Raw genomic sequence first — 14,273 nt, forward strand, 5'->3', positions numbered from 1 at the left:
TATTTTTTATTGATTTCACTCATTGAGTTTCATTATGTTTTATGAGATGTTTTATTGCCCTTGGTTGTTGAGTTTTCAATGTACAGCAAGTTCTGTGATGGTATTTTAAATATATTTTATCCCTATTTGGCTTTGTCTGACAACTTTTTACTGCACTTTGGCTCCTTAGCAAATGTCAGTCCATGGAAGTGTTTAGCTGTTTCACTGAATAACCTCCAGTATGAAACCTATGGCCCCTAATGGAACACCTGTAAAAGATGTAGCACCACTTCAAACTTATGCATATTTCTCCTCTCGACAGACACGGAACACATAAAGAGTTGAGTATTTCCATGCTGACATCGACCCTATGGAAATATCATGTGCGACCAGAGCAGGAAGGCTGTGGTCTATTCCTCCCAGGATATGTGACACAACATGATTCATCTGCTACTGTGCATCTATAAGCTGTCTGGCAGATTTGGATTTTCTTCTTCTTTTGGGACAGTGATTATACTCTGTGGATCTTGGGTTAAATTAGCCATGACCTGCATTAAAACATTTTCTCCTTGCTCCTATTCCAGGAAGATGTAGGGTAGAGAACACTTTCATATGTGTTTATTTGATGTTTTGAAGACCATAAAAGTGAATGAGTGTGCTTTTTCTAACAAGGTTGCTAACCGATTAGGTGTTGCATGATGAAAGGTAAATGCCGCAGCCAAATACAGGTCATAAGGGAATTATAGTATGATGAAGAAGATGGGCGAACCACCAGTGACATGCACCGGTTTTGTAGGATTCAAGAAGATACGTCACTGTGAGTTACAAACTGTTACCAGTACCGTCATGCTGTTAAGGCCCAATCGACCATATCCAATCCTTTGGCTGGAGGTAGAAGTTGTGTCATGCAGTGCGACATAATGGCTTTCCCAAATGTTTTTGAAATCCCTTAATTGTATTCAGAAGTGAGACAAGGACACGCCAGCTTCAGAGTTTAGCCACATATATTATAACCACAGACAATAATGAAAGGCTTTATCATACAGTCACACGAAAGGTAATTTTAATAAAACACAATGTACACATATGCAGTCCTATGACCATACATTAGCTGGAGCCTAATTAATAAACCTAGAATATGTCAAAGCATAGTTTCATTAGTTTTTTTTTTTTTTATTTTTCTTCTTGAGAGCATTGAAATCAGTAGATGAGGTCAAATGAATGTAACAGGCTACAACACTTGTATAACAGACAAAAATTTTTCTGCATGTTAAAGATACGCACTGTAAAAAGGAAGTCAAAGAATATCTCAGCATATAGGAGTATGAGGCAAAAGTTCTCACTGAACAACAAAAGTACAAAACTGAATTAATAAATAAATCAAATATATACCATATAAATGAAATAGCTATGAGGTGGCTAAGTTTATTAATAGTTTTTAATCATTTTAATCCATAGCTTGTATTACAACCTTTTTTTTTTTTTTAGTTTCTAAAACATTTAGAACGGTAAACGAGTCAATACTTAAAATACAGTAATAAGCTTTTATAATTAGATCAACTATATACACAAGTCTGTTGCCATGCTAGTCAAACAACTAAATTTATTCTTTTTTTTAATAATTTGACACTATACAGTTACAGCATTAAGCGGTCTGAACGTAAACAGTTTGTGCTGAGAATAAAATACTTTGCAACTATGCATGGTAATTTCTTTAATATTACTCTCAAAAATGTACATAACATAAAGGCCACACATGGGGACACTCCGTCTTCGTTCAGAGGGAAGGTGAGGGTAGCTTTGACATAAATATAGGAACAAACGAACAGTCTCTCTTAGTTCAAGATGCCATTTTCTTGTCCATCAGCATCATCTGCTTCAACTGAGCCTCCTCTGTTTCTTTATCCCAGAGCACATTTCTCATACCTTCCCAGAGCAGTTTAGCTCACTTCCTCACCTTTCCACAGCCCTCTAACAACTGGCTTTCCCACCTCCACGTTACCTCTGGTTTCCCCTCCGTCTTCTCTTACCTTGGACGGTTAATGACCTGGTTAATGATGGGAAATTAGTTCAATTATATCAGCTGGAAAGGTCCACAAGGAAAGGGGTGGGGTAGGCAGGGTGGGAGCAGAGCCACCTGGCTGGTCACTGCAGCAGAGGGAGAAGCAGCGGGAGGCAGAGCAAGAGTTTATGGTACTGATATCACACATTATACGGCACATATTTCTGGAGTGACGGATTTGTGAGGCGTGGCTGTGTCTTGGGGGGCAGAGTGGAAGTCAGGGGGAGAGGGCTGGGAGGGCGGTGGGGGGGGGTTATGGTAGTCGTCAGTCAGAATATGGGTGCAGCAGCGGCTAGCAGCTTCGTGTTGGTTGTTTTGTTCACTGGGTAGTTTCTGTCCTCACTGGCTGGTTCGCGCAGAGGCCAAGTGGTCACTGTGCTGGTTCTGGGCCCGAAAGCGCAGCCTCTGCTTGTTCTTCTTCTTTGGCTCTTTGGATCGGTGCTTCCCTGAACCCCCTGGGAAGACAAAAAGAAAAAAGAACAGAGAGAGATGGCTTTAATCATCCCAACCCTCAACTGTTATTTTCTTTCTCAAAAAATAACCTCTTCTTTTAACTTTTCAGTGGAACATTTTCTGCTTGGTTTGCCTACTCTGACACCCAAATCTCCTGGGTGCCTTAAAAGCCATCTAAGTGTTATTATGCTATAACTTTGCAAACTGTAGGTCATTTTGGTATCAAATGAATCTTAGAAAGAAAAAAGGAATTAAACCTGACTGAGCCATCTCTACCATTTGGTTTGGGTAATGCCAAAAATAAGTGATTATTATTTCATTACTGTTTCAAATTTTGTCCATTTCACTATTATTACTATATAACTGTCATCTCAACCAAAAAAATTATATTTTATTTTCATCTAAATGAAAAGAAAAAGTGCAAAGAAACATTTAGCTCTTTTTGTTTTCTCATTGCGAACATTAAAGGGTTAAAACGTGCACAGATACATGTCTCTTGCATGGAGTTCTGGGGAAAATCGGTTTTAGGAAATATTCACTCAGGGATTCAGTATAAGAAGCTTGTTTTTGATGCACAATAGTTTGTAATGAGTTTAATTATTACATTCTAGACAGCTTTTTAGTGTTAAATCACTAAATGATTGGATGATGCAGAATTACTGAGTGCATTGCACTGCTTTTATTTATTTAATTATTTAGTTATTTAGTTTTTTAGCAGCAGCTTAATGGTCAGTAAGCTGTTTGATTTAGCTTTAAAACAGTAGTTTGGGAAAACACAGGCACAACTGAGATTTATTCACTTTGATCTGAGAAGTTATAATAAAGCAAATGATCCTATATCTGATTATACTAACCAGGAATTTGGCAGGATTTCTTAAAGAAATACAGATTTCCTGAAAAAACATTGCACAGATTTACTCCATAAAGAGTTCACCTTACGTGATGGAAAAAAAAAAAAAAAACTTATCAGGTCTCAGCTTACTTTATCTTCAAGAACAAAACCTCAGTTTTAAACTAATGTCTTTTTGGCCAACACATTTCACTGTCACATCAAGAGACAGGAGAGATAAGTGTGGGAAGTTGCGTAACCCTCTTTCCAAGTTGGAAAGGTCCCCCTGCCCAAGGTTAATCCATCCCAGGTTTCTTTGGGATGGGGCAAAGCATGCTGAGAACTGACTTCCTTCTTTGGTGGAAGCTTGTGTGGTGGAAGTTCTGCACCCACAGCTCTCTGCAACAGAGAAATCTTGGCTACTGAACCACAAAGGAACAATCCGGCTGCCAAGGCCACAAATAAGATAACGAGGTGTGTGTGCGAGATGCATGTGAGAGAGGGGGGGAGTGAGTGTGAGGGAATTTAAGGAAAAAGAAAATCTAATGGGGGAATAGTAGGGTAAGGGCTTGGATGATGAGACGCTATCTGGATCCTGATCTAGAACACAGAAAAACAAGCCACGCTATGCTTCGCCAAGGGAGGAAGCAGGAGAGTAATGTAGAAAAATAAGGTCTCAAATGCAAAGTTTTTCTGCCTCATTCTGGATCTTATTACTGCACTTGTTCGACTTTATTTCTCTCTCTCTCACAAGAAATAGGTAACGGTGTGTGAAATGTGGCATTATCTCTAATTGCCTTCTCAGATGTGCTAGCTTTGTGGTGGCCCTTTAACCACCCCGAAAAAAGACTTATTTCCCATTCTCAGGGCTTCACTGTGAGGTAAATGTGAAAAAAATTCACTGTTTAAGCAGAAACGCATGAGAAAGCAAGATATTGCTTTTCTAATAAGGTCTTTCGATGAATAATACAGATGCATACAAACATCAAACCATCTTGGAACCATTTCCTGCAATTAATCTAATCGTGTTTTTTGAGTTGCCAATCTGGACCGTGGTAATAAAGTTTCTCGCACACAGCTCCCTTTGGGAATAAAAATTTAAAAAAAACTTTCACATCTCTTCCATCAAACTCTCATGCCCTTAAATTGAGAAAGACTGTCCGAGAACTTTGTACACTTGCCTAGCAGATTCCACTTTAGAATTTTTTCCTGAGTTACTGTACAATAATGTTTGTTAAAGCAAATCTGAAGCGCAAAGGTATTTGGCCTGTAGCTTTGTTTTTTCTAATTGCTCTTTAAAGAGGTCATTTTCATCCTAAACAGTGTTGCTAGGTGCCTGATAAACACATCTTTCAGCGCATTGAGCTCAATATGAATTACATTTGATGGGAATATGGGGCAGCATTAAACTCCCTCTGTAAGAGGCCATTCCTTGAACGCAAGGGTGCATTTAAACTGAAAAGGTCTGTATTTACAGCAATTGCTTGAAACACAAATAAATATGTGGTAGTTAAGTTAAAAAGTAGTTTCCCTGGACTGTTCAGGACTGGGCAGGAGATCTTTAATCCAAAGCAAACCAAAACGCGCATACGGTGCAGAAACAAATACACATTCAGACTAAACCTGAGGTAAAAACACACCGACTTCATAAGAACACCATTGAGTTTTTTTAAGTTGTGGTGGTAAGTCACTTTTCTAATGCTTTGTCATTGAACCTACCAGTATAACTAGCCTAGTCTTATCAGAAGTTGCAATTTTATTTATTTATTTTTTTTTTTTACCTTTGGTTTCTGTTTAGTGCCTCAAAATGTCATGGGAACTCAACACTATTTATTAGGGGATGAGAGCAAAGAATAGTAGAATAGTAAGAAGTGGAGGAGATAGAAAAGCAAACGCACACTGAGAAAAAATCTTGAAAAGAACAGGATTGAACCAGGAACCTAAAAGTTAGGGGCTTAATTATGAAACTGACACATTTTTCCAATGACCAACACAAGTACATTACAACTTGTTGTGAGGACACGCTGGTATAAATTAACGCCCGTCTTTTTTATTATCCACATCCCTCATTTCTTTCCTTTCACAATAACATGATAAAAAGCCCTAAATATCGAACCCTTCAACAGGCTAAATGCAACAGTTACATTTAGGTACATTAGCTTAGACAAAAGTGTTATTTAAAATGAATTTTTTACAATGTGACCGAAAGGCAGAATAATAGTGGAATATAATCAAGAATTTGAAGCCTATAATGTGATTCAATTGTGATTTTCTGGCTTAAGCTGAACAAAAACATTTTTGTCTTGAGTTACTTTTGACTGCCATTAAAAACTTAGAGAAGAGGAGCAACTGAGGAGCTACAATGCTATGCCAACATTAGTGTGCAGTTGTGAGTGATATTGCAGAAAGACAGAAGAGTTTGAACTGACAGAGGTGTTTAGAAGAGTTTCAGGTTTCACACTGTGAACTGTATGGTGACAAAGATGAAGCCGTTTGTTGACTTTGTACAAGGAAGATGTTTTTACTTATAACAGCAACAAAACTGCTGATTCACCTGCTAGCTTGCTACCCAAGCAACGCATTAGAGGCACTACATTTAAACAAATCAGTATCAGGTGTTTCTTCTAATCAGTGAGTTACTAAAGCTGAACCTATGCTAAAGGCTTGTAAAATTCACCAACAAGATGGGAAGATTGTATGTAGCCGAACATACTGGGCTACATGATTAGCATTGCTGACCATACGTTAACGAGACAGTCACAGCTCTGTCCATTTCAGATTGCTGGGAACCTGACAGTGAGCCTATGTCTTTTGTTACACAGCCATCCATGTTGGGAAAAGTATGGACAACAGTCTTGATTAATTTTACTTCTTTAGTAAAGAGTAGCTGTCACCAGGACATTGCTTGGAAGATGTAAAAGATGGGACATTCAAAATACATTAAAGATAATGGGTGTCTCCGGTACCTACCTTGTGCCTCAATAATAGCAAAGATAGGTGGATATCACTAGAAAAATAAGACCTCCTCGTCTTTTTTCTCCTGTATTATCCAGGGCATCTCAACACTTTCAGCAATCTCCTTTTCCTACTTCCACCAGCATCTAGACTCCAGCAGATCCTATTACTGTCTCCCAGCTATCTTCATCCAGGAAAACATGCTTATATAATGTCACGACTGATCAGAGTCCGACCACCAAAAGTCTTTATTATACGTAAATTATTTGCTTTAAATGATCTCTCCTTTTCTGAAATGAGTTTTTCAGACATTTGAAGTCAGAGTTTATTATCTATAATTTACGTGACATATACCTTGGACAGAATTATTCTTTTGGACAAAATAATCAGATTTCCAGAGAGCCACAAAATTTAAAACCCTCTTTCTTTGTTGCTTCCGTTGTAGGAAAGCTTTGTTTTAGAGGCTTTTTCCTATTCCTTGTTTTGCCCATGGCTGCAGCGAGTTGATGACAGCTGTCAAGACAGACTACAAGTAAAATCATCACCCTGCACATGATTTATACTGTGCAACACAAAAAAAGTTATGCGGGTCCTCACAGTAGAAACCAAATACACTCCACGAGCTAATGCCTTTTGTTAAGAGTTCACCACTGTCCTTTAAAAAAAGAAAACTGACTCTTTCCCAGCTTCGAAGCTTTCTTGATCATATTTAGCAGATGTGGACAACCTCTGACTTTTATGAGCTACCAAATTTTTAACAGAGACTATTTTTTTCTAATAACACTCCTTTATGGCAGCGTTATTAATAAATATCAACCCTCAGGTCAAGAGTCCTTAAACTAACTCATGGCACTTAATAAACCCACCTCAGCAGCAACTTAGGACTATATTTCATATCCCAATCTCAATGCTGACAGCTAGAGGGCAACCAATCCCCACATAAGCCCCTTACCCCTTCATCAGATACAGTCCTAGTGAGATGGTCCATCGTATCTACCCTGTAAACTCCCATTTAGCCTTTCCTCAGGGCAGCAAATGCTCTAAACACTGAGCTTTCATCTTCTCATATTTACAACCGATGTAATCACTTAAGCTGATTACCAGAGTTCACAGAGGAAACAGTTTAATTTGCCTCGATTGCTTTCAAAACCAAGAACAAATTCATAAATCTTGAGAATGTAGAGATAATTTTGTCTTGGAAGGTTCAGTGGGTTTCAAATCATCTTCTGTCTTTGTTTTGCGTTGTAACTGGCACTGGAGGAATGGAATCGAAGGAAGGTGGCTTTTATAAGTAAATTACAATCCTTCTTCGTAGTTTTCTTTCCATTCTCTCTCCATTTACTTTTGCTACAGCAAACCACAGTTTCAGCAATCTTTGGTTGCCCTTCATCGACACAGTCCGCCTCTGCCAGCTTGATGTTTGTGTGTTTAATTTAGAAATGAAAAAATGAAACAAGCATCTCGAGACAAACAAAAATCAAAATGTTTTGTATTTCTGAATCAGAGGTAGAGCCTGTGGCTGTCAAAACCGACCTTTGTAACAGTATGAATCAGTATGTGCATCTGTATGTATACCTGCTCGACTGTGAGCTTCAATATCACCTATGTTAGCTGGAGAAATACTTAGCGTCACATCCAATCTTTTCAGCTGCCAAAACCAGTGTGCAAAGAAATTTTAAACTCTTTGCACACGCTGTGGTGGATGTTCCTCAATAACTTCTTCAAGCTAGTCCACTGCTTTTTCTTTTTCTTCCCCATCATTCCGATTTTCCCTCTGTTCTTTTGTGATGCCAGCTACAATTCTCTTCTATAATCGAGATGACTGCATGGTGAAGACACAGCTAAGAGTTAAGCATTATTAGACGTATCATATTATTAAGTTTGTACTCCAGAATAATATCTCCTTGTGGAGTGGCAATATGACTGCTTGCCCAACTGATGCACTGAAAGATAATCAGTCAAATCCATACCCAGAGGGAAGGAAGCCAAAGCCAAAACTCCCTTCATTTGTGTCAGAACTAATATCTTTGTTTTGGAAAAGGGGATCATATTCAAGAATAATCTTAAGTGTTGGATTCCCTTGAAATACGGCTTATATTTACTTTGTCACCATTCAGAGTTTAGTGAGATTTCTCCACATAAGAAAGGGAACTGTATTCTTTTCTTTGTTTTTGCTTCAGGCTGCTGTGGGAGCATCCTTATGTTACTGTATATTCAGAGAGAAGCAAAACACTGACCGTTGACACTGGCCAAATACCTCCATCCACTAACGCTCTGGTGGCAGTGCAGGAATCGAAAGCCTAATCTTATCTCCACTGCCTTGTGGTTTAAAAAAAATCAATGGCTGACCTCGAGAAGGCATTAAGACATACGGTAAATGGGATCCTATGCTGCTGAAAACGCACCCTTGCTCTCCTGTTACCCCATCCCTTCACTCGACGCAGACAGTCAATTAATAATTTTTCATTGGATGTGGAGGAGACATGGATGGGGATGAGGAGGCGGGCAACAGAGCAACAACAACAAAAACATCCAAACAATTTGGGAAAAGATTCCGGTGGACTTAAGGAAGGTAAAGCTGGACTTTTTGGCAGCTTGTCTTTTTCATAAACAGGCCAAAGCGGGGGCCATTATTAGTGAGCAAAGGAGAAAACTACTGGCGCCAGTGAGATTTGATTTCAGTGGCAGAAATTGGATTAGCAGCCATTAAGGGCCTCCTCACACATACATTTATAATGCTGTGAAGGGGAAAGGATCTGCAGCCATCCAATGCTCCCTTTCCTCACACACCGACAACTCCTCTGTCTGGGAAAAGGTTACGGACGCTGACACTGCCCTATAGTACTCCTGAACATAGTTTGCAGTTGATTTATAGTTGGGACACGGCAATATGACCTCAAGTGATCCATAGTTCATTGAGGCATGGGCCAGAGGTGAGCCAAAACTTATAATGGTGCTTTGTGCTGCTGTCTGCTTGCAGGGAAATACTGTAGAAGGGTGATTTGACATTTGTAATGAAGAGATCTTGATACTGATAAAAACATGTGTAAAACGACAGAAAGGTCTGAAAGGGAGAAAAAATCCCAAGTACTTTAGAAGGAAACTCTTATAGGAGATGTCAAATACTGGAAAAACAAAATCAACTTTTTGACAGAGAGGACAATCATTTACAAGAAGCTCATCTTGCCAGCCAGCTGACAAGAGGCTCTCTGCACAGCATCACTTCAGCCTAACAAGGTTACTCTGGATGACACTTCATTCACTCTTTTCAGTCTGTCCTTGCCTTTCTGCTCTGCTCTGCTCTGCTTACTATCACCGCACCGCTGGGTGAGAATGATTTAAAACATACACATTCCAATTTAAAAAGCTAATGTTGGATTAGGTCACTCATTATTTTCTCATGTATGACCCAATGCAGGTTAGCTTACTGTTAGGCTCTTTGATGCGTCTTTACACTGACAGTAAGTTAAAGCGAAAACCCATCTAGGAGATTAACGTCTCCAAGCGAAGTCCCTGCAATACATGCATGACTGACATGGTGATTAATACTCTCGATGGTGAGTGTAGACAGCACTCTTTTTTTCTCTCTCTCTCGATGGAGATGGTCCATCACATCAGCAAGAAACAGTCGCAATCTGCTCGGTAAGGCTACAGAACAGATGATGACCCTGAGCGTTAAAAGTTTCTTCCATCAGTCGACACAGAGTTCAAGTCCTGCTCTACTGCTTCTCACAATATGGTAACTGTTCCCTTGTGCTGTTTGGGTTACCACTGCTGGCTCGAGCTCTCAAAGGAAGGTTATCAAGAAGAAACCTTCCATGACAGATGTTCAATTAGGCCCATTTCCAAAAGACTCAAAAGTGAGCTTTGCTTTCCAGAGATATTTCCTTTACTTTACCTTCATACAAACTCTCAAGCTCTGCTTCAGAAAAGTTGGAAAGTAAGAACTTTCTTTCTCATTTGGTGCTGAGGAATAAAAAAAAAGGTCAATTTAAAGATTTAGTGTGTCAGATTTCAAAGTTGGAATCTTTGGTATGTTGGTATGATTTAATGCTGGCACGCTAATATGTCAGGGAGATCCAGAACTTACAGCTAAAGTCGATATTCAGCAATGCATTCAAGGTATATATTAAATCTCTTTAAAAATACATGAATAGCAAATGGTGGGCAAAATTTACATGGAACTAAAAGTGAACAATTAGGATTTAAGCAGGGGATAGAACTCTATTCAAAGCAAAATATTGACACATTTTTTTAGTGCAGTAAGTAGATGACTCAGACATAGACAACTTGACACAAAGAAATGGGGCTAGTTGTCTACACCCCTGGTAGTATCACAGTTCAGTCATTATTCCTAATTGTTTAGTGGGGGTACTAGACACAGGAGAAAAAATAAAAAAGAGAAGAAAAAAAAACTGGGTCACCAGAGTTCGATCACATGACGTAATATGGTTTCTGGTATGTGACATCTTGCCAACCACTACAATTTCCCCACTTCCACTTGGAGCTGCCAAAATGTAAAGACTAATAGGTTAACTTTAAAGCAGAAATCTGTGAACACATTGGCGCCCCCTGCAGCAATGAGAGGTCATTTGAATGGAGAAGTGATGTTTATTTGGCTTGTCTTGAAAAAATATGACATTCAGTAAGGAATATTACTCTGTCATCCTTTTTCAGTTCTGAATGAAGGCATAATCATTACTGACCTGTTTCCATTAAATGGAGCCTACTCCATGAAGTGGCTTTGTATAGCCCATTGTGTCATGAGGGTAATGCCATCAGCCAGGCAGAAAACAGGCATCATGGCCTGTCTGCTTAGTCTGATGCGGCTTGAAACCGCAGGACTCAAAGAAAAGCAAGCAGCCCCCTCTGCGGTCTGCTATCTCCCAACTGACTCATCGACACATCTGGGTCTAAGTATATGGGGGCTCTCCTACCCGCCAGGCACACGGGTAGATTAGGGATAATTAGTTTTAGTTGACTTTAATGAATGGCTTAATGTTGTGTTTCATTTCTTATGAAAAAAATATAAAGTTAGACACTTTTCAAAGGGAGGCCCCAGACTGATGTTCCTGAAGGCTTGCTGCTATCATGGGTCTGTTTGCTTTTGTATTTGTTGTGGGCAAAGGGGCCAGGCGCTGCAGGGAGGGGTTTGATATGTGACCACAGAACCAAAGATCAGGAAACCTGCTGAAATATACAGTAGCCAATTCATCATTCAAGCTTGTAAGTTACTACAGATGTGAACTCTGTTTATCTCTGCTCAAAGATAATAAGAGCCATAGCACTCCACTTTAATTTCCTCGTCTTCTGCAGCAAGATGAGATTTCAATAAAGCTTTTGATCCATCTTATAATTCCCACATGTGGTGATATAAAGCAGGAAACGTCTTACAGAGTTATGATAGTCATCCATCTTAGTTTCTGATAAATATATTGCATTGAGCTGATGAAATTAATCATTTTTAACAGAGCCAAGATTAGTAAGGATTTGCTCTGTTCAGTCCTTGATATCAAGATAGTCCTAAGCTTGTGTGATATAACTGTCATTTATATCTCCTCATCTTGATACTGACATACTGACTTGCCGTTGCAGCTCAGTGTAATTCATTATCTTTTGCTAAGCCATTAAGGAAGCTAATAAAAAGGGACCTGGCAGTTCATTTTGGTGCAATTTTGCACAATCTACCTTTTACATTTTATGGCAAATCAGCCTTGGCATCTTCTAACTAATAGCCTGAATAGAATGTACTTCTCCCCCCCAGAGGACCTCACCAACCTTCCCCCCTGCACAAAACCAGCACCTCAAAAGGATTAACTGTGCAATTTTAAAAGCACTCTTATACCAACAATGGCTCAAGGTAGGAAAAGCAGATTCCCACTGGCATTTAACAAATATTTATAACATTCTTTATTTTTCTGTGCTCCCATGGACAGCGCTGGCTTTAGGATTTACCAGGATCAGCCACCTTCAATGCGCCAGTAAGTCTTGACCAAGAGCCCCCCTGCATGGCAGCTCCTGAGCCCATGTTTTGGAAAGGAATGACATTATCATAAAACAAATCACACAACAAGGTACCATGAGAGTCATGTACTTTTTACACCCCTATGCATTATAAGGTCAGGATGAGAGCTTCTACAAATAGACAGTCTACATGGTAAAAGATTTGGATATAGTGTTTCTGTGCTTGAAGATAATCTTCAATCTATATGAAGAGCTAATTAATTTACTCTCCACAGCATTTGCTCCAAGACCAAGAGCAAATTGTTAACTAATGTTTGTAAATGTTCTTTAGCACCAAAAAAAAAAAAGGTTCTGTTCTTGTCTAACATATTAAGAATTTCACTGGAGAATTCTGTAATGGCAAAAAAAAAAAAATGTTTTATAAAGAGCCCCAGAAATCAATCACCTGCAAAACCAGGAAACATATCTAGCCAGTCATGCTGTTGCACTGGAAAAGTGAGCATCAAAGTTCAGAACAGTTTCAGTTGTGTGGGATTAGACAGAATTCAATGTGACTTAACTAAAAATAAGCATGGAAGAGGATATTATGAATAGGATTACTAAGGAAGGTGAGCAGTTGGTAACAATCACCTTGTGGCATTGTTCAGTTTGGTCCCACCACACCACAAACTTGTCATGTTTTGAAACTACAAAAATTTGGTTTCTAATGTCAGCTAAGTGGTAAGACTTGCCAAGATGGACTGTAATTAAACTAATAGCTAATGTTAGCTATATCAGGCAGCAGTTAACAGCCTCTCAAATATCAAGAGCCCATTGTTTAAAAAAACCACAAGCAATTAAATGTTGATGGCCATCATTATTACTGTAAATGTATTACCAATACAGACTCTAATCAATCACGTCTTCAGAATGAGTACATGTTGAAATGCCTTTGAATGCAATACCACTGAAGGTCATATACACTGGATCATGTCTTAAGTGTATTGATATGTTGAAGCACTGAAGTCAGTTTGACTTTAAAGCCTTCAATAAAACAGCATATGACATGGCTCACCATCTCTGCAAACATCTGCTCCAACTAGACTGTAAATGATGGACAAAGCCATCCACTGTGGGACATGAAGCTGATGCTAAAGTGGCCTAAATTGCAACACCACTGATTACCCTGAGGCACTGACTTAAAAAAAAATCTTTGGCTTCAATTTAAAAAGCATCAACCTGTCTCATGAAATGTGAAATATGTAAACTTTTCCCATGTGTCATTATAGTAATATTAACTTGATTCTGGTGGCCTTTTTAAATATAGTCATACCATTTAACAGACCTCAAAGAAATGACAATTTGTCCAACGGGTTTTCAAAAATTACTCTTCAACTCCACCTTCTTGACTAAATATGGCCACATTTGGATTCAAAAATTGGAAATGCTTCAAAACTTCCCTGTACTGGGAAACTCAGGAGGAAATCCCTGAAATGCTTGGACATGAAGCACAACTGTCCCAAAACAGGACCCATCCCTAATGAATGGGAATTCAAGCTGAGTCAGACAGGCTTAGACACGAAAACAGAGCCAGGGGCCATAAGGATCAAACCGCAATCCCCACGCAATGGCAAGTGATGATGGACTCAAGTTCGGCCGATGCTTTTTGTTTTCTTTGATTGCTCAGCAAACTCTTAAAGGTAGCTTTTGTTCAATCTCCTGCAATGATCCAACAGACTGTGCGTATGTTTTGATAAATATAGATCATTAGCTCATAAGAGAGGAAGGAGCAGAGAAGGGTTTGATGTGTTTGCAAAGCTCCTGTTGCACAGAGACAGAGGTAAAGCCAATTCAGGAAGCGCTTGATCCTCTTTAAGGCCTGTCCTGCATCAAACACTTGTCAAACACCAGGCAGACAGACAGCTGAGTGACTCTGACAGATATGATCACAGATGGGGGCAGTAGGAATCACCGCCTGCTCAGATCCTCTATCAAGGCACCAGTCGTACTCTTGTCAATAATCCCCCTTCAATTCACCAGAACACAAACAGA

At 39.2% G+C, this 14,273-nt stretch overlaps 1 protein-coding gene across 2 annotated transcripts in view; it reads right to left on the reverse strand.

Annotated features, from left to right (window-relative positions):
• Positions 1-1,447: 1,447 nt before the first annotated feature.
• Positions 1,448-14,273, reverse strand: part of rspo2 (R-spondin 2) — a 60,154-nt gene continuing 47,328 nt past the window's right edge. For both annotated transcript variants that reach the window (XM_041989237.1, XM_041989238.1), the window contains one exon: positions 1,448-2,496. In XM_041989237.1, coding sequence (XP_041845171.1) covers positions 2,381-2,496 — 116 coding nt within the window. In that variant the 3' untranslated portion in view covers positions 1,448-2,380. The remainder of the gene's footprint in view (positions 2,497-14,273) is intronic.

The sequence above is a fragment of the Melanotaenia boesemani genome, chromosome 6 (assembly GCF_017639745.1).
Source record: "Melanotaenia boesemani isolate fMelBoe1 chromosome 6, fMelBoe1.pri, whole genome shotgun sequence".
NCBI classification, from domain to species: Eukaryota; Metazoa; Chordata; class Actinopteri; order Atheriniformes; family Melanotaeniidae; genus Melanotaenia; species Melanotaenia boesemani.